General features: G+C 43.1%; 1 protein-coding gene across 3 annotated transcripts in view; it reads left to right on the plus strand.

Moving 5' to 3' along the window:
- Positions 1-22,276, plus strand: part of LOC126187851 (adhesion G protein-coupled receptor A3) — a 173,234-nt gene that overhangs the window by 56,483 nt on the left and 94,475 nt on the right. Inside the window, exons 4-6 of one of the 3 annotated variants that reach the window (XM_049929165.1) lie at positions 6,528-6,599; positions 6,834-6,905; positions 7,341-7,554. In XM_049929165.1, the coding sequence (XP_049785122.1) occupies positions 6,528-6,599; positions 6,834-6,905; positions 7,341-7,554 (358 nt within the window). The other 2 variants (XM_049929167.1, XM_049929166.1) reach the window with 2 other exon arrangements.

A 22,276-nucleotide genomic window follows, 5' to 3' on the forward strand; every position in this document is an offset into this window, starting at 1 on the left:
CATGGCTTGGGCCTTATTTTTGACAAAAAGCTATCTTGGCTGACCTGTATTCGCCACCTGAAGACTACATGCGTGTGGAAACTTACTGTTCTCAGCCTCCTGGCCCACACATCTTGGGGTGCAGACTGTGCTACTCTTCTTCATCTTTACCATGCTGTGGTCTTGTGCAGACTAGATTATGGTAGTCAGGTTTATGGCCCAGCGGCGGGATGGCCAGTTGGAATGCATCTCACTTCCCTCTGTTGAGATCTCCACCCACTGGAATGCGCCCCATGTGATGGTTCTAAGACAATAGATAAAGGGGGATAGGCTTTCACGTCTCCTACTGGCTTAGAACTCCATTTATTGCTGGGATCATGTGCGCTGCTAGTCATTAACAGAGCCCTCCATTTTGTTACTCAGGCGTCCCTCCACAGTGTTTTAATATGTACCAACTCAGTGAACAGCCTGCAGACAATCAACCAATGCTAGTCTTGTCACCCTTTGGCCTTTGCTATCCATGACCTTCTCTCTGCCCTTGGCCATGGTGCGTGCTCAGTTGTCTTTCTATGGGTCCCAAGTCATGTGGGTATCCCAGGGAATGAACTGGCTCACTGTTTGGCTAGAGAAACAGATACTTACCCCCATTCTCTTTAATGATTCCAGCTGTGGATATGCAGATCTATGGCAAATCTTTCTGTGATTGTTTCCAGTTTTGAGATTTGGTCTACCCTTTTATGCCTTCTGCTATGTGTGTTTCAACTTCCTCGTTTTATAGTGTGACTCCTCTGACAGGATCCATCCACGTTTAGCTGACCCTCTCTTTTTCATGGGTAACTTTGGAATCATCTGATTGACAACCTCATCGTTAAGTTCCCATAACCTCTCTCAATTAATATATCAATCAGTGCCCAGCCTACAACATCTGACATCGTAATGAAGGGTAGTCACCAAACCCCGTGATATCTGGATATGGTTTCACCTTCGTTTTGCCATGTGTTGGAAACACCCACCATAGCACTCCTCGAACACCTGACAAGTCGTACAGTTTCTGAAATGCTCATGCCGAGCCTCTGGGCCATCACAATCTGCCTTCAGTCAAACTCTGATAGGTTGCACACCTTCCTCATTCTACACACAAACAGCATGCTCACTGATAGTACATGCACCACACGTGTCTGACTAGCAGTCATTCCTCACCAGGTGATGCTGCTATTGCCTGGGCATGTTTATATCGATAGTGGGTCGGTGGTATAATGTTCTGACTGGTCAGTGTAACATACTTGATTTCAGTGGCTGCTTCGCTACCTGAGCCATCTGGACCTTTCCTCCACCACCAGCTCTCCTGAATTGTGCAGATGGGAGTTATCCTTACAACAGATTCTCCACTCCCAAAATTATCCTGACCTCAACCTTCAGTAACCTACTGTCCTCACACCCTGCACCATGTCCTATCGCCTCCTCCCTATTCTCATCCTTTCATCCTCTCAATGTGCCGCCCTCAACTTATGCACCTGCCCGTCTTTCCCCATCCTCGTTCCTCTCCTTTTTCGCTCCCCATGTCCCCTCCCCTCTCCCCACCTCCCTTCCTCACAGCCTTCAGCCTTCTGATCCTGTACCAGTTGGCAATCTAGACCCTGCATGCTCTGTCTGACAGGGCTCTTCTCTGCTCCTTCCTATACCCTGCTATATCCCCCCTAGCCTCACAAAATGCCAAACCCATAGTGTGGCTCAGCGTCATTGGTGACATCTTAATGATCTGGACTTGGGCAAAGACACCCTGTCTTCATTCCTTCACAACCTCAACACCTTCTCTCCTCATTTTGATTTGCAGCTCCTTGTATTGGCTGTGTTTGCAGTTAAGTTGGATGCGAGGTCCGCCAGTTACGCAAAACATCATTTTTTCTCAGCACCCAAACATGTTTCAGCACCACTGCCATCATCAGTGGGTTTTCGTTTTTATTTATTTTGCAATGTGAACATGCACATCAAATGTTGAGGTATTTGCAAAAAGAAACGATCTGTTGTTTGAACTAAAGATGCACATAATTTTATGATCATTTAACAAATATGTTCACATTGCAAAATAAATAAAAATTAAAACCCACTGATGATGGCACAGTGGTGCCGAAACATGTTTGGGTACTGAGAAAAAATGGTGTTTTGCATAACTGGCGGACCTCACATCCAACAACCTTCTCTCCTATTTACTTCACCTGGTCCTCCTAAACCCAGTGTGCCACCTTCCTGGATGTTTACCTGCTCCTGCCTGATGGCTCTATCTATACTTCTGTCCACATTAAACCCATTAACCACCAATCGTACCTGCATTTCGGCAGCTGTCATCCCTTCCACTCTAAAGCATCCCTTTCGTGCAGCCTGACCACCCAGGGATGACCTAGTCCACAGACAGATCTCATGCACGATTTCTACATCTACATTGATACACCAAAATCCACCTAACGGTGCATGGCAGAGGGTATGCCGTACCCCTACTAGTGATTTCCATTCCTGTTCCACTTGCAAATGGCATGAGGGGAAAAATGACTGTCTATATGCCTCCATATGAGCCCTAATTTCTCATATCTTATCTTCATTGTCCTTACATGCAGTATATGGTGGAGGCAACAATCATTCTGCAGTCAGCTTCAAATGCTGGTTCTTCAAATTTTCTCAATAGTGTTCCTTGAAAAGAATGTTGTCTTTCTTCCAGAGATTCCCATTTGAGTTCCCGAAGCATCTCCATAACACTTGGATGTTGTTCGAAGCTACCAGTAACAAATCTAGCAGCTCGCCTCTGAATTGCTTCAATGTCTTCCTTTAATCCAACCTGGTACGGGTCCCAAACACTTGGGCAGTACTCAAGAATAGGCTGCACTACCGTCCTGTATGCCGTCTTCTTTAAAGATGAACCACACTTTCCCAGAATTCCCCCAATGAACCAAAGTTGACCATTTGCCTTTCCTACCATGATCCTCACTTGCTCGTTCCATTTGATATCGCTGTGCAACGTTATGTGCAGGCATTTAAACAATGTGATGGTTTCAAGCAAGACGCTATTCATATGGTATCTGAACATACTGAATTTGTTTCTCCTACTCATCTGCATTAACATACATTTCTCTACACTTAGAGATAGCTGCCATTCATCACACCAACTAGAAATTTTGTCTAAGTCACCTTGTATCCTCCTACAGTCACTCAACTTCGACACCTTACTGTACACCTCAGCATCATCAGCAAACAGCCATAGATTGTTACCTACTCTGTCTGCGAAGTCATTTATGTATACAGAGAATATTAGTGGTCCTGTCATACTTCCCTGGTGCACCCCTGACGATACCCTCATCTCTGATGAACACTTGCCATCAAGGACAACATTTGGGACCAATAACTTAAGAAGTCTACAAGCCACTCACATATCTCTGAATCAATTCCATATGCTTGTACCTTCTTCAACAGCCTCACAACACATTCTCAGTTCTTGAATTATCCCATTCTCAGCCTGTGGTAACCTCGTATACCCACAACTTCCAACCTTTCTGTCTTATCACCTCCTAATTATTCTCGTCCACTCACCCTCTTTGCATGCTGTCCTTTACCAGCGCACTCACCCATCTTTTTCCTTCTTCGCTCCTCTCCTTTTTTGCTGCTACCAGTGCACTTGCATGTGCTTCCTCACTCGTCTCCTTTTTCACTCCCTGTTTCCCTCTCCCCCCTCCCCTTCTCCCTGCCCCACAGCTTTCTGACACTGTGCGTGTTGGCAATCTAGTCCCTGCACACTGTCAGACAGCACTCTTCTCTCACCCCACCCGTACGCTGCTATCCATTCTCTGCCCATTCCAGATTGCTACTTCCATTCTACATGGCTGTTACATTCTGGTTCAAGCTGCTGGAGATGACAATCATGTGTGTAAGTTGTGCTTGCTTGTGTGCATGAATGTGTGTGTATTTCCTTCCCTGAATAAGGCTTTGCCCAAAAGCTAATGTTTAAGTGTCTTTTCATTGTACTTGTCTGCAACTCAACATGTCACTTTAATGGGAGTAGCAGTTTATCTATTTTTCTTATATTGTTGATATTCCAACATTGAGTTTCCATTGTTTGATTTTGCATCACTTTGAATTGTTGTAAGGATCTGATTTCATATTGATGTAGAATTCTTCGGACAGCGTTTGATTTAGATCACTGCATCACCTTCAAAAAGTATCACGTTAATGTTCATATTGCCCAGAAGGTCATTAATATACAACATGCAAATCGAGGGTCGCCACACACTTCCTAGGGGCACTTGTGAAGGTACTTCTGCTGAAGACTGTCCATCCAAAAAAACATACTACACACGTTAAAAAAAAAGTGTTGCATCATCCCAGTTCCCAGAATTCCTTAAAACAGATGTTGACTGTAGATATTGTATCACAGACACAGTCCCTATGACTGTTCAGAGATGTCACTAAACCTGCCCAAAGATGTAAACAACCATGCATGAGCAGTACCTCTTAGACGGAAGGGGTCTGACAGCTGATCAGTTCTAGTCACTCCACTAGAAAGGAGGTACAAGGCTCATGTTGTCTGTAGTTCAACCATGCCTAGAAGGTCAGTATCACGGTTCTATCACATCCACATTGTTACTTTGTGCCAGGAAGGGCACTCAACAAGGTAAGTGTCTAGGTGTCTCGGAGTGAACCAAAGCAATGCTGTTGGGACGTGGAGGATATACAGGAGACAAGAACTGTCGATGACATGCCTCGCTCAGGCCACCCAAGGGCTACTACTGCAGTGGATGACAGCTACCTACGGATTATGACTCAGAGAAACCCTGGCAGCAACACCACCATGTTGAATAATGCTTTTCGTGCAGCCACAGGACGTCATGTTACGACTCAAACTGTGTGCAATAGGCTGCATGATGTGCAACTTCACTCCCGACATCCATGACGAGGTCCATATTTGCAACCACGACACCATGCAAAGCAGTACAGATGGGCCCAACAACATATGCTGAATGGACCGCTCAGGATTGGCATCACGTTCTCTTCATCGATGAGTGTCACATATGCCTTGTCTGGCTAGACAATCATCGGAGACTTGTTTGTAGGCAACCCGGTCACACTGAACGGCTTAGACACACTGTCCAGCAAGTGCTACAAGGTGGAGGTTCCCTGCTGTTTTGGGGTGGCATTATGTGTGGCCGACATACACCGCTGGTGGTCATGGAAGGCATCGTAATGGCTGTACGATGCATGAATGCCATGCAACCAATAGTGCAACCATATCAGCAGCATATTGGCGAGGCATTCGTCTTCATGCATGACAATTTGCGACCCCATTGTGCACATCTTGCAAATGACTTCCTTCAGGATAACATCATCGCTTGACTATAGTGGCCAGCATGTTTTATAGCATGAACCCTATCGAACATGCCTAGGATAGACTGAAAAGGGTTGTTTATGAACAACTTGACCCACCAACCACTCTTAGGGTTCTACGCCAAATCACCGTGGGACAATTTGGACCAACAGTGCCTTGATGAACTTGTGGATGGTATGCCATGATGAATACAAGCATGCGTCAGTGCGAGAGGACGTGCTACTGAATGATAGAAGTACTGGTGTGTACAGCAATCTGCACCATAACCTCTGAAGGTCTCACTGTTTGGTGGTCCAACATCTAATGTGTGGTTTTCATGTGCAATAAAAAGGGCGGAAATGATGTTTATATTGATCTCTGTTCCAATTTTCTGTACAGGTTCCGGAACTCTCATAACCAAGGTGATGCGAAACTTTTTTTGGTGTGTTTATATCCTCCCCACCAAGAAATCCTCAACTCACAAATTTTCTTTGATATCCCAGTTAATTGTACTTTTGTTGTTGGTGAGGTACTGAATCTAATGCTTTTTGGAAGTCAAGAAATATTGCACCCACCTAATTGCCATGACCCATGGCTTTCAGTATATCATGTGAGAAAAGAGCAAGTTGGGTTTCATAAAATCAGTGTTTTTAGGATCAAAGCTAGATGACATGGAGGAATTCATTCTGTTCGATATACCATATTATCTTTGAGCTCAGAATGCCAGTATTTTACAACAGAAATGAAAGCTGAGATGAGATGTGATAGTAGTTTCAATTATAGATCATCATCAGGTTAGTTAGTATTTTAAGTGCAGCATGGAAAGCCATTTGTTGAGATCAGACTTACAAGCGAGCCATGTGACTTGTTTGTATGTCATATTAGTGAACTCAAGTATTTATGTAGCCATGATGCTGATACAGTGGGCTCTAGTGTCTTGCTTGCATGTCTGATGTCAGTGAACTGCCCTTGTTCACTATATAATACTGTGTTGATCTGATGATCATCTAATATCAAAACTAATCATAAATGAAGAATACTGACATAGTATTTGTCGGTAATTTAGAGATTATTGGGTCATTAGAGAACTGTGAATCACTGCCTGCAAACTGGAAAAAGTGGGTTGGGGGAAGTAGAAATACTGGCTTCCTTGTGTAAACTACTTCGATATCTTTCCATAATATGTTTTCCTCTTTTTCAGAGATTTGTCTGCAAACAGACTAGGGAGAATTGACTACACTGTTTTTGATGGACTTGAAAATTTAGAGAAGTTGTAAGTGGATATGAACAATTTAAGTATGTTTGAATGGTGTGGGCTGATTTTGTATCCATTAAAGATTTATGAAATTTGCATGCTGTACTGATTTTTTTTGAAAGTGCATGAAAAGGAAGTAGTAATGGAAAACATCAGCATGTGTTGTTAGGCAAGTTTGATTTACTAGTGTAAAGTTTTATTCTTTTTGAGAATCATGCATTGCTTTCTTTAACTTGATGCTTTCTTTTTCAGGAAACTTAATCAGAACCGTTTAATGAGGATACGTGAAGGGACATTTGATAACTTATTTGCTTTAAAGCAGTTGTAAGTAAAAAAGTCCATTTGTATGTGTTTGGCAGGTTCAGGCTCTTTTTTTCTTTAGTTTATTAATGTTTACTTGACTGTTGTAAACAAACAGTTTATATGCCTATCTGCTAATAAAATTTAAGACTAGTGTGGCTCAAATATTGTAACTTGAATTTTGCAGTTTCAAATTTTTCCCAGAAATTAGTGTTTGCTCATTACAACTTCATTTATTCAAATACACTGTAAGGAATAGTACAGAACACAGTGATATTTCAGAGTTGTCGTGAAGTCTAGAAACCAAAAAAAAAATTCTACAGATTTGACTGATTTACTTGCAAAATATATTTTAAATAGTTGTACATATTTATTGTCAGAACTTATTTTAAAAGAGAGTTGTTAGTGTTAAAATTCAATACATGTGAGGAAAGTATGATTTTTTTTCATTGGATTCAGGGACATCTCGGATAATCCATTACACTGTGACTGCCAAATGAGCTGGATTTTGACATGGCCTCAGAATATGTCAGTGAAGATTTCACCAATGGCTAAATGTGATTCGCCAGGATCTTTAAAAGGCCATCTACTACGGAAACTTCAGCCAGACACAGACTTTCCTTGTGATGTTCAGTCATCGGATCTTCTTGAATTGCAACCTTCTCATGATCAGGTCATATTTAAATTCTTTGTGTAAAAGATATTTATGTGTAATTTTAACAGAAACCAAAATTTTCATTATCTCTCATATTTCTGACATGTTTTACTTGCAATGAAGTATTGTCAGCAGTTGCATAGAGAAATTAATGTGAACAAGCTGTCATTTCACGTATTCCTGAAATATATATGTTGGAATATACACTGTACCTTGAAAATTGGATACAAGTTGTTGTTGCATGGTTGGCTTATTTTTTAGTGTTTACAATAGTGGTCACAAAAAACACTCATGTTAAGAAAAAAATAGAACACCTTGAAGATAGGACATTCATATTCACAGGACATGTACATTAGTATGTTCTGCAGAAATGATTAGCATATGAACAATGTCGGCCCACGGGTTCAAGGTCAGCATTGATTTCGTGGCGTGACACCACCTACTGGTAAGATGTCATTTTCCTTATAAACCGAAGGTAATGGATCAGTGTGACTGGAGCAGATGTACAGGATGTCTCACAGATATTTGTGCGAACCATACCATCAAATCAGTGAGTTTGACTGAGGACGCATTATTTGCATGAAAGAATGTGATGCATCCATCCGGGAAATTGCTGCTCATGTGGGACAAAGAGTTTTGGCAGTGCAATGAATGCATGCAGAATGGTTCATAGAAGACCATAGAATGTGACAAGATGGGTCAGGTTGCACCACCCTGTTCACCCCTGGAGAAAGCAGGCACCTTATCTGAATGGCATTGCTGGACAGATATGCGTCCTCCTTAGCACTGCCACAACAGTGGAACAGTGAAACACATCGCACAGTGTCAGGGGTGACAGTCCGTCACCATTCATTGTGGAATGGATTATGTGCACATTACTTCTCTGCCTACCTTTGCTGAATGTGCGGAAACATGCTAGATGGCAATGGTGTATGGAACATCGTGGGACAGTGGCAAGAATGGTGTCCAGATAGTGTTTTTGGATGAATCCGGGTTCTGTTTGTTTGAAAATGATAGCCGCACTTTGGTTTGCTGCAGACGGGGAGTGGCATCACAATGACTGCAGTCACCCAAGACATACAGCACCTGCTCAAGGCCTCATGGTGTGGGATGCTATTGGGTACAACCACAAATCACAGTTGGTATCCAGGGCACTGTGACCAGGGTGACCTACGTGAATGACATCCTGTGACCTATAGCTATACCCTTTCTGCACCACAACCCCAGATGCTATTTTTCAGCAAGACAATGCACGACCACATGTTTCTGCATGAATACATGTCTTCTTGATGTCACAGGGTGTCAGCCCTTTTCCTGGACCACCAGACTTATCACCAATCAAAAATGTGTGGGATATGGTGAAACAATGGGTGCAGCAATATGATCCAAAGCCAACCACCACAGATGAACTTTAGAACAATGTGAATGCAGCATAGGTGGCTTTTCCCCAGGACTCCAGTTCACACATTATTCACATCGATGGCATCACACATGGAACAAGTTATCAGGGCCAATGGCGGAGTCTGTGCCTACTAGGCAACAGGACTTGTGCTGAACCAAGGTGACTGAAATGCTAATCATTCTGCTGAACATATTAATGTCTGTGTCCAGTGAGTATGAACATCCTGTCTCTAGTTGTTCAAGGTTTTCTGTTTTTTTTCCGAACATGAGTGTATCTAAAGAACGTCTAAACAAAAATGAAAAGTCTTCCTACTGTAATAGGCCCTTTGGATAGCTCTGTGTGAGAAATAATTAAGATGCATTACGCTTGGAATTGTTTCAGTGCACATGAAAAGCGATTTACTAATAGTGTATATTTGACTTCTTTTCTATGGTTAAAATTAATGAACATCAATAAATAGTGAAGTTAAAAGAAGATTTGCATTTTATTAAATGCAACTGAATGAATATACCATATATACGTGAATAATCAGTACCATTGAATAATCCAAGTACCCTAGTTTTAGGGGGAAGAAAAAGGAAATATTGGCTTTAATTAGTGTTTTATTTACAAAAAAGATTCTAAAATAATGATTCTATTCATTATCACTTTCATCATCACCACTAGTGGAAGAATCATTGTTGTCTTTGCCATATTCCCATAGAGCATCGTCTTTGGTTCTGTCCAGTGAATGTGTGATAGAACAGCTTTAAAGGATTTTTCTACCAGTTGTAGTGGAATGGAGCCCCACGAACATTTCACTCACAGATCTGTAACAAATCCAGCCACTTGATTTTTCCGCTCAACATGAACTTGCAGTATTCATCAGCCATCCATTGTGTTTAGTACTGTTTAAGTGCAGCTTTGAGTGGCCTAGGATAGAGTGTTTGCAGGATAGATGTTAGGCCTCCACGAATAATGAACAAGCCAATTTTCCTGTTTTGTAACTTGTCTCACACTTCCTTAGTTGCATGTCTGCAGGAGCTGCCCAGGATCATCATGTTGCAAGGATAAAGTAGTGAATATTCATCACTACATGATAATTTGCACTGCGAACATTCCTGTACATTATTGCAGATTGGTAAGGTGGATCAATTGGCAGGCTGTTTTGAGATGCTGCTCGACAACACCGTGAACTGGAAAGGTGAATCCAGTTTAATGATAAGAACTAGCTGCAATAAGAAGCAAAGATGTACCATGATTGGTGCAAGTTACCACTTTGTGATTTGTAGAAGTAAAAATAAAAAATAAAAAAATTAATGCACCAGGGCAACATAGCCAAGCATGTGTCACCCATCCTTTCAGATTCACTCTCACCAATATGCCCTTTAGTGATATTTTCATAAAACTACCATAAAAAGGGCTAATTTTTGTCCACCACTGTACAAATTTGCTTCTCATTGTTACCTGTTCATATCATGACGCTGGATTCCCATTTTCTGTTCATGGTGTTGTCGAGTGGCATCTCAAAATAGACTTGTGCTTGATCTGTGTTACCAATTTGCAATAATATATAGGAATGTTTGCGGCGCAAATTTATTACGTAGTGGTGCAAACTCGTAATCACGATGAAACCAGTGAGCAATGGTAATTATATTCTCTAACCCTAATATGTTTTGACTGAAAAAACCTTGATAGCCAGCCCTGGCTAGTTTTGAAACCAGTGAGGCTAAAGGCTTTGGCTAAAGCCGGTGCTTCAAGGTGGCACATTTCACTAGTCACTGTGCATCCATATTGTTGCTTCTTAACTGCATAATTTCAGAGCCATTTTTCAGTGTCTGGATGATTTGCTATTTGGCCATGAAACACCTGGTGATTAGTTTATTTCTTTGGTTTTTTCACTATTCGTGAGTACAACCTTCGCACATATCGTGCTTTCGTTACACTGCAGTGTTTATGTTCTATTCTTCTTCTTCAGTAATTTTAAGTTATTATTATTATTCTTTCTTTTCTCAGACGTTATGTCTGGTCAAAAAATGGAAAGTGACGCGGACCTTGATCAAGCGTGACTTCCTTTTAACTGTACGGTTATTATTATTATTATTATTATTATTATTATTATTATTATTATTTAGCTGTATATGAGTGATAACAAGAACTTGTGGCCGTAATTAACAAGTTAACATGCAGTTTATACTTCACTTTTAATATGTTAGTGACACATCTCAGACTGAGGCCGCAACAACACTACAGGAGGATCTATTGTTAGAAGTGGAATAGTACCAACCGTATTACAATTAATCCATACATCCCAGTATTTCATCCTTAAATTTTGGAAAAATATTTGTGGATTATTCATATATATATATACTCTGCCCAAACTCTTTGCCTTTACAAATGTCTGCTTGTGTCTGTGTATATGCGGATGGATATGTGTGTGTGTGCGAGTGTATACCTGTCCTTTTTTCCCCCTAAGGTAAGTCTTTCCGCTCCCGGGATTGGAATGACTCCTTACCCTCTCCCTTAAAACCCATATCCTTTTGTCTTCCCTTCTCCTTCCCTCTTTCCTGACGAGGCAACCGTTGGTTGCGAAAGCTAGATTTTTGTGTGTATGTTTGTGTTTGTTTGTGTGTCTATCGACCTGCCAGCGCTTTTGTTTGGTAAGTCTCATCATCTTTCTTTTTAATTATATTTTTCCCACGTGGAATGTTTCCCTCTATTTTATATATATATATATATATATATATATATATATATATATATATATATATATATATACACACACACACACACACACACACACACACCTAAAAACAAAGATGATGTGACTTACCAAATGAAAGTGCTGGCAGGTCGACAGACGCACAAACGAACACAAACATACACACAAAATTCAAGCTTTCGCAACAAACTGTTGCCTCATCAGGAAAGAGGGAAGGAGAGGGAAAGACGAAAGGATGTGGGTTTTAAAGGAAAGGGTAAGGAGTCATTCCAGTCCCAGGAGCGGAAAGACTTACCTTAGGGGGAAAAAAGGACGGGTATACACTCGCACACACACACATAACCATCCACACATATACAGACACAAGCAGACATATTGGTCTTTAAATATGTCTGCTTGTGTCTGTATATGTGTGGATGGTTATGTGTGTGTGTGTGAGTGTATACCCGTCCTTTTTTCCCCCTAAGGTAAGTCTTTCCGCTCCCGGGACTGGAATGACTCCTTACCCTCTCCCTTAAAACCAACATCCTTTCGTCTTTCCCACTCCTTCCCTCTTTCCTGATGAGGCAACAGTTTGTTGCGAAAGCTTGAATTTTGTGTGTATGTTTGTGTTCGTTTGTGTGTCTGTCGACCTGCCAGCACTTTAATTTGGTAAGGCACATCATCTTTGTTTTTAGGTATATTTTTCCTTCGTGGAATGTTTCCTTCTATTATATATATATATATAACCATATATATATATATATATATAACCATATATATATATATATGTGCTGGCAGGTCGACAGACACACAAACTAACACAAACATACACACAAAATTCAAGCTTTCGCAACAAACTGTTGCCTCATCAGGAAAGAGGGAAGGAGAGGGAAAGACGAAAGGATGTGGGTTTTAAGGGAGAGGGTAAGGAGTCATTCCAGTCCCGGGAGCGGAAAGACTTACCTTAGGGGGAAAAAAGGACGGGTATACACTCGCACACACACACATATCCATCCACACATATACAGACACAAGCAGACATATTTAAAGACAAAGAGTTTGGGCAGAGATGTCAGTCGAGGCAGAAGTGCAGAGGCAAAGATGTTGTTGAATGACAGGTGAGGTATGAGTGGCGGCAACTTGAACTTAGCGGAGATTGAGGCCTGGTGGATAACGGGAAGAGAGGATATATTGAAGAGCAAGTTCCCATCTCCGGAGTTCGGATAGGTTGGTGTTAGTAGGAAGTATCCAGATAACCCGGACGGTGTAACACTGCGCCAAGATGTGCTGGTCGTGCACCAAGGCGTGTTTGGCCACAGGGTGATCCTCATTACCAACAAACACTGTCTGCCTGTGTCCATTCATGCGAATGGACAGTTTGTTGCTGGTCATTCCCACATAGAATGCATCACAGTGTAGGCAGGTCAGTTGGTAGATCACGTGGGTGCTTTCACACGTGGCTCTGCCTTTGATTGTGTACACCTTCCGGGTTACAGGACTGGAGTAGGTGGTGGTGGGAGGGTGCATGGGACAGGTTTTACACCGGGGGTGGTTACAAGGGTAGGAGCCAGAGGGTAGGGAAGGTGGTGTGGGGATTTCATAGGGATGAACTAAGAGGTTACGAAGGTTAGGTGGACGGCGGAAAGACACTCTTGGTGGAGTGGGGAGGATTTCATGAAGGATGGATCTCATTTCAGGGCAGGATTTGAGGAAGTCGTATCCCTGCTGGAGAGCCACATTCAGAATCTGATCCAGTCCCGGAAAGTATCCTGTCACAAGTGGGGCACTTTTGTGGTTCTTCTGTGGGAGGTTCTGGGTTTGAGAGGATGAGGAAGTGGCTCTGGTTATTTGCTTCTGTACCAGGTCGGGAGGGTAGTTGCGGGATGCGAAAGCTGTTTTCAGGTTGTTGGTGTAATGCTTCAGGGATTCCGGACTGGAGCAGATTCGTTTGCCACGAAGACCTAGGCTGTAGGGAAGGGACCGTTTGATGTGGAATGGGTGGCAGCTGTCGTAATGGAGGTACTGTTGCTTGTTGGTGGGTTTGATGTGGACGGACGTGTGAAGCTGGCCATTGGACAGGTGAAGGTCAACATCAAGGAAAGTGGCATGGGATTTGGAGTAGGACCAGGTGAATCTGATGGAACCAAAGGAGTTGAGGTCGGAGAGGAAATTCTGGAGTTCTTCTTCACTGTGAGTCCAGATCATGAAGATGTCATCAATAAATCTGTACCAAACTTTGGGTTGGCAGGCCTGGGTGACCAAGAAGGCTTCCTCTAAGCGACCCATGAATAGGTTGGCGTACGAGGGGGCCATCCTGGTACCCATGGCTGTTCCCTTTAATTGTTGGTATGTCTGGCCTTCGAAAGTGAAGAAGTTGTGGGTCAGGATGAAGCTGGCTAAGGTAATGAGGAAAGAGGTTTTAGGTAGGGTGGCAGGTGATCGGCGTGAAAGGAAGTGCTCCATCGCAGCGAGGCCCTGGACGTGCGGGATATTTGTGTATAAGGAAATGGCATCAATGGTTACAAGGATGGTTTCTGGTGGTAACGGATTGGGTAAGGATTCCAGGCGTTCGAGAAAGTGGTTGGTGTCTTTGATGAAGGATGGGAGACTGCATGTAATGGGTTGAAGGTGTTGATCTACGTAGGCAGAGATACGTTCTGTGGGGGCTTGATAACCAGCTACAATGGGGCGGCCGGGATGATTGGGTTTGTGGATTTTTGGAAGAAGGTAGGGGTGCGGGGTGTCGGTGGGGTCAGGAGGTTGATGGAGTCAGGTGAAAGGTTTTGTAGGGGGCCTAAGGTTCTGAGGATTCCTTGAAGCTCTGCCTGGACATCAGGAATGGGATTACCTTGGCAAACTTTGTATGTGGTGTTGTCTGAAAGCTGACTCAGTCCCTCAGCCACATACTCCCGACGATCAAGTACCACGGTCGTGGAACCCTTGTCCGCCGGAAGAATGACGATGGACCGGTCAGCCTTCAGATCACGGATAGCCTGGGCTTCAGCAGTGGTGATGTTGGGAGTAGGATTAAGGTTTTTTAAGAAGGATTGAGAGGCAAGGCTGGAAGTCAGAAATTCCTGGAAGGTTTGGAGAGGGTGATTTTGAGGAAGAGGAGGTGGGTCCCGCTGTGACGGAGGACGGAACTGTTCCAGGCAGGGTTCAATTTGGATAGTGTCTTGGGGAGTTGGATCATTAGGGGTAGGATTAGGATCATTTTTCTTCGTGGCAAAGTGATACTTCCAGCAGAGTGTACGAGTGTAGGACAGTAAATCTTTGACGAGGGCTGTTTGGTTGAATCTGGGAGTGGGGCTGAAGGTGAGGCCTTTGGATAGGACAGAGGTTTCGGATTGGGAGAGAGGTTTGGAGGAAAGGTTAACTACTGAATTAGGGTGTTGTGGTGCCAGATTGTGTTGATCGGAATTTTGAGGTTTTGGAGGGAGTGGAGCTGGAAGTGGGAGATTGAGTAGATGGGAGAGACTGGGTTTGTGTGGAATGAGAGGTGGTTGAGGTTTGCTGGAAAGGTTGTGAAGGGTGAGTGAGTTGCCTTTCCGGAGGTGGGAAACCAGGAGATTGGATAGTTTTTTGAGGTGAAGGGTGGCATGCTGTTCTAATTGGCGGTTGGCCTGTAGGAGGATGCTCTGAATGGCCGGTGTGGATGTGGGAGAGGAAAGATTGAGGACTTTTATTAAGGATAGGAGTTGACGGGTGTGTTCATTGGCTGAGTTGATGTGTAGATGAAGGATTAGGTGGGTGAGGTTCCAAACTTAACAATCCATTGCCCTCACACCACCTCACAACACCTTCAACCCATTACATGCAGTCTCCCATCCTTCATCAAAGACACCAACCACTTTCTCGAACGCCTGGAATCCTTACCCAATCCGTTACCACCAGAAACCATCCTTGTAACCATTGATGCCACTTCCTTATACACAAATATCCCGCACGTCCAGGGCCTCGCTGCGATGGAGCACTTCCTTTCACGCCGATCACCTGCCACCCTACCTAAAACCTCTTTCCTCATTACCTTAGCCAGCTTCATCCTGACCCACAACTTCTTCACTTTCGAAGGCCAGACATACCAACAATTAAAGGGAACAGCCATGGGTACCAGGATGGCCCCCTCGTACGCCAACCTATTCATGGGTCGCTTAGAGGAAGCCTTCTTGGTCACCCAGGCCTGCCAACCCAAAGTTTGGTACAGATTTATTGATGACATCTTCATGATCTGGACTCACAGTGAAGAAGAACTCCAGAATTTCCTCTCCGACCTCAACTCCTTTGGTTCCATCAGATTCACCTGGTCCTACTCCAAATCCCATGCCACTTTCCTTGATGTTGACCTTCACCTGTCCAATGGCCAGCTTCACACGTCCGTCCACATCAAACCCACCAACAAGCAACAGTACCTCCATTACGACAGCTGCCACCCATTCCACATCAAACGGTCCCTTCCCTACAGCCTAGGTCTTCGTGGCAAACGAATCTGCTCCAGTCCGGAATCCCTGAAGCATTACACCAACAACCTGACAACAGCTTTCGCATCCCGCAACTACCCTCCCGACCTGGTACAGAAGCAAATAACCAGAGCCACTTCCTCATCCTCTCAAACCCAGAACCTCCCACAGAAGAACCACAAAAGTGCCCCACTTGTGACAGGATACTTTCCGGGACTGGATCAGATTCTGAATGTGGCTCTCCAGCAGGGATACGACTTCCTCAAATCCTGCCCTGAAATGAGATCCATCCTTCATGAAATCCTCCCCACTCCACCAAGAGTGTCTTTCCGCCGTCCACCTAACCTTCGTAACCTCTTAGTTCATCCCTATGAAATCCCCAAACCACCTTCCCTACCCTCTGGCTCCTACCCTTGTAACCACCCCCGGTGTAAAACCTGTCCCATGCACCCTCCCACCACCACCTACTCCAGTCCTGTAACCCGGAAGGTGTACACAATCAAAGGCAGAGCCACGTGTGAAAGCACCCACGTGATCTACCAACTGACCTGCCTACACTGTGATGCATTCTATGTGGGAATGACCAGCAACAAACTGTCCATTCGCATGAATGGACACAGGCAGACAGTGTTTGTTGGTAATGAGGATCACCCTGTGGCCAAACATGCCTTGGTGCACGACCAGCACATCTTGGCGCAGTGTTACACCGTCCGGGTTATCTGGATACTTCCTACTAACACCAACCTATCCGAACTCCGGAGATGGGAACTTGCTCTTCAATATATCCTCTCTTCCCATTATCCACCAGGCCTCAATCTCCGCTAAGTTCAAGTTGCCGCCACTCATACCTCACCTGTCATTCAACAACATCTTTGCCTCTGCACTTCTGCCTCGACTGACATCTCTGCCCAAACTCTTTGTCTTTAAATATGTCTGCTTGTGTCTGTATATGTGTGGATGGATATGTGTGTGTGTGCGAGTGTATACCCGTCCTTTTTTCCCCCCTAAGGTAAGTCTTTCCGCTCCCGGGACTGGAATGACTCCTTACCCTCTCCCTTAAAACCCACATCCTTTCGTCTTTCCCTCTCCTTCCCTCTTTCCTGATGAGGCAACAGTTTGTTGCGAAAGCTTGAATTTTGTGTGTATGTTTGTGTTAGTTTGTGTGTCTGTCGACCTGCCAGCACTTTCATTTGGTAAGTCAGTCATCTTTGTTTTTAGGTATATTTTTCCTTCGTGGAATGTTTCCTTCTGTTATATATATATATATAAATATATATATATATATATATATAGACACACACACACACATACACACACACACACACACACACACACACACACACACACACACACACACACACACACACAAAATTCTAGCTTTCGCAACCAACGGTTGCCTCGTCAGGAAAGAGGGAAGGAGAGGGAAAGACAAAAGGATATGGGTTTTAAGGGAGAGGGTAAGGAGTCATTCCAATCCCGGGAGCGGAAAGACTACCTTAGGGGGAAAAAAGGACAGGTATACACTCGCACACACACACATATACACTCGCACACACACACATATCTATCCGCATATACACAGACACAAGCAGACATTTGTAAAGGCAAAGAGTTTGGGCAGAGATGTCAGTCGGGGCGGAAGTACAGAGGCAAAGATGATGTTGAAAGACAGGTGAGGTATGAGCGGCGGCAAATTGAAATTAGAAATTAGCGGAGATTGAGGCCTGGCGGAAAGCGAGAAGAGAGGATATGCTGGAGGGCAAGTTCCCATCTCCGGAGTTCTGACAGGTTGGTGTTAGTGGGAAGTATCCAGATAACCCGGACGGTGTAACACTGTGCCAAGATGTGCTGGCCTTGCACCAAGGCATGTTTAGCCACAGGGTGATCCTCATTACCAACAAACACTGTCTGCCTGTGTCCATTCATGCGAATGGACAGTTTGTTGCTGGTCATTCCCACATAGAACGCTTCACAGTGTAGGCAGGTCAGTTGGTAAATCACGTGGGTGCTTTCACACGTGGCTCTGCCTTTGATCGTGTACACCTTCCGGGTTACAGGACTGGAGTAGGTGGTGGTGGGAGGGTGCATGGGACAGGTTTTACACCGGGGGCGGTTACAGGGGTAGGAGCCAGAGGGTAGGGAAGGTGGTTTGGGGATTTCATAGGGATGAACTAAGAGGTTACGAAGGTTAGGTGGACGGCGGAAAGACACTCTTGGTGGAGTGGGGAGGATTTCATGAAGGATGGATCTCATTTCAGGGCAGGATTTGAGGAAGTCGTATCCCTGCTGGAGGGCCACATTCAGAATCGGATCCAGTCCCGGAAAGTATCCTGTCACAAGTGGGGCACTTTTGTGGTTCTTCTGTGGAAGGTTCCGGGTCTGAGGAGATGAGGAAGTGGCTCTGGTTATTTGCTTCTGTACCAGGTCGGGAGGGTAGTTACGGGATGCAAAAGCTGTTTTCAGGTTGTTGGTGTAATGGTTCAAGGATTCCGGACTGGAGTAGATTCGTTTGCCACGAAGACCTAGGCTGTAGGGAAGGGACCGTTTGATGTGGAATGGGTGGCAGCTGTCATAATGGAGGTACTGTTGCTTGTTGGTGGGTTTGATGTGGACGGACGTGTGAAACTGGCCATCGCCTAGAGGAAGCCTTCTTGGTTACCCAGGCCTGCCAACCCAAAGTTTGGTACATATTTATTGATGACATTTTCATGATCTGGACTCACAGTGAAGAAGAACTCCAGAATTTCCTCTCCAACCTCAACTCCTTTGGTTCCATCAGATTCACCTGGTCCTACTCTAAATCCCATGCCACTTTCCTTGACGTTAACCTCCACCTGTCCAATGGCCAGCTTCACATGTCCGTCCACATCAAACCCACCAACAAGCACACACACACATATCCATCCGCACATACTCAGACACAAGCAGACATATCAGACAAATGTCTGGTTGATGTTAGCAGCCCTGCAGATGTGAAATAATTGGGGAAAAACACCATATTGTCAAGTACTAACAGACGTATAGTTGCGGAGGAGTGGTGCAGAGCATGCATTCACTGTTAGTGCATATTACCAGCACGGTGACAGTGTGACAGCTGCACAAAAGTGTGTTTCAGCACCATTACGGAATCCCGCACTGCCATTACGTTCCTTCTTCACACACAATCAAAACATGAGTTTATGAATTTGAAGATATTGATTTGGCTTTGAAAATAAAATAGAGCCTAGTATATGTGTGTATCATTTTATATATTCCAGAAAACATTGATGCTGTGTAAGCTGCAGTGGTAAGGATTTCTGGTTGTTTTGAGCGAAAAATTGCCTAGTCATTGGAGCTCGTGCGCTGGGGCGTGCGAAGAATACTCCATAGCCTTAATTCCATCCTTACGAGGTTCATATTGTTCAAGAACTAAAACTTAATGATTCCATGTTGCAAATACAGTGTTGTGAAAACCTATCAATTAGAATCAGTGAAGATGCTAACTTCATTGAAAACTTCTGGATGTCAGATGAAGTCCATTTTTCACCTAAGTGGATACATGAATAAACAGAACATGAATTACTGGGTTCAGACAAATCCTGTCACGCTTCGCTATTGTCAGCTGCACAAGTTTCTGCATGGTATGCAGTGTCATATCGTGGAGAGATAGGCTGTTACTTCTTTGAAGATGAAGGCTCCGCTGTCAGAGTGATACCCCAGCATTATGTCAATATGATACAGGCATTTTTAACAGCTCCCTTCTCTTCCGAATCTTGACATTCAGCACACTTGGTTCCAACAAGTTGGAGTCACCACACACATTGGTTGTTGTGAAATATCTGGGGATCACATAATTTCAAGGAATGCTGACATCGCTTAGCTGCTCTGATGTCCAGACATCTCAGTCTGTGAGTGCTTTTATTGGGGACATCTGAAGAGTGTTGTACACCAGATTAAACCATCAGACCTTGCTTAGCTCAAGACTCAGGTTGCATGTAAGTTGCCAACATCTCCAAGAATAGATTGTGCTGTGCTGTGCTGTGCTGTGCAAATTCTTCACAATTAAAGTACTAAATGTGTATGGTGAAAAGGGTGGTGATGCAATTTTTAAAAGTGATCCCTAATGAAATTGTAGAATTCATGTTTCAGCATCAACTAAACTTTTTTAAGTTTCCTTGATTTTTTTCTGTTTATTTCATTTTTTTTTTTTTTTTTTTTACATTTTTGCTATGCCATACTGTATATAAAAACTTAGTTACCGTGCAGATGATGCAGTCCGAAGTGACAGCTAGGAGATAATTTCTCATGTGCTTGTTACACATACTTGCACTCACAGTCATGCAGCATGCTCTCTCTCTCTCTCTCTCTCTCTCTCTCTCTCTCTCTTTCCTCCTCCCCCTCCCCTCCCCTTCTGTCCCCCCTCCCTTTCCCTCTCCCACTGCCCCCCACCCCACCCTAACCCTCCCCTCTCCCTCTCTATCTGATCCATATTTGTACACACACATTTTGTAGATCAGTACTGAATATTAAGTGTTCAGTTCAGTTTTACTAATTTCAGTGCAAAAAAATAGTAATTTCTCACAGTATTGTGCATAGTGACATTAAATTGATTTTAGACTAAGTTTAAGAAGCCTGTATGGTAAAATAAAACCCAAATGTACATGTAGTACGCATTTTCTCAGTGTAAATGAAGTTTGTAATCAGACATTTTAAATTTGTCTTCAGTACCTGTCTTTCAAGGTATCCCATGGAATATTATTTCTTGAACAACTACAAAAAATTTGTTTTGTATATATCTTGTTTTCATTCTGAGCTGTACCTGGAATAACCACAGATAAGTGATTCATTTGGCGTTGTGAAAAATAGGTGAATTAGGAACTTCAACCTGGAAACCTAAGAGAAATCTTCTGATGAAAGGAAGTCACCATTCTGTGATTAGACACCTGTATCACCATAGCTGCAATAAATAAATTGACTGCAGCTTGGAAATTGTCTGCACACATGTTCACAGACTTGTGAACCTCTACTAGGAAATCACTACCAATTGACCTGCATGCATACATTATGGCAGGTGAGAAGGTGTACCATTTGTCAGTGAGGAGAACACTTGCATAAAGAATGCACATTTTAGAGTGCAATGGAGGACTACCTGGACTTTAAATGTGTAGCTTTTGTTGTATGTGAATCATTGGTTATTAATGTCAGTTTTGTAGCCTCATAACTGAGAAAGCATTTCCTTACTACTTACACAGACCTTTCTGAAACTGAATAAGTTTGGCTTACTATTGTTCTAGTAAAGACTAATTGTCCAAAAATGAAAGGTATTCTCAGACAACACTCTGATCGAAATAACTCTAAATCTAATCTTCGTGAATTTTCAGAAAGTAGATACCAGCATAAAGATATTCAGATTACTTAGACAATTTCCTTTAATCGATCCATTGAAAATAGTTAAAGATCAATCTCAGGCAGAATTGTTCATCAAGAGCTTGAAGATGGCTTAATTTGACTCTTTCTACCTCCTGTCAGTTTTTTAGGTCTTACAGTTCATACAAAAATAAATCAAGAAACTTTTATGTTTTACCTCATTTCTTTCTAAAAGAGTAAATGAGACAATAAAAACAGTCACTACAGACCAGTCAGTATCCAAGCTGTAATACAATGAAGTGTGATGTACAAGTTGCCACTAGCTTTTCATCCACTTTAAGCCCAGATAGGCTGACTGCTATTTCAAGCTAGAAGTGCAAATTTATTTTTGTATTGCTTGTAGCTTTTAAGTTACGTTTATGAAAATGTTTTAGAAGAGTTGTGTGTAATTTATTTCTCACATGGTGGTCCCCAGAGGTGCTACTGATTTTTTGAAACCATCTATACAGTTAGGTAGATTAAGGTCCCAGGTATCACACCCTGTAGCTGTTTACTCGTTTGCAAGTAACCGATGAAAAAATAGTTTCAGAATTTCAGGTGATGCCCTACATCTTTAAAAAAGGAACATTACACAAATTGTTTGTGTAGCGTAAAGGTTAAGACACAGTCCTCACATGCAAAAGGTTGTGGATTTGAACCTCGTTAGATGCTTTGAAAATTTTCATTTTTAGATCTTTGTTAAAATGACATTGATCATTATTTTTATTCAGTTAATCGATTAAAATGTAATTTTGTTATTTCTATTTCTTTGTCACATCATTTTAATCACTACATTAACTTTTTCAATTGTTC

The sequence above is a fragment of the Schistocerca cancellata genome, chromosome 5, assembly GCF_023864275.1.
Source record: "Schistocerca cancellata isolate TAMUIC-IGC-003103 chromosome 5, iqSchCanc2.1, whole genome shotgun sequence".
Classification (NCBI taxonomy): domain Eukaryota; kingdom Metazoa; phylum Arthropoda; class Insecta; order Orthoptera; family Acrididae; genus Schistocerca; species Schistocerca cancellata.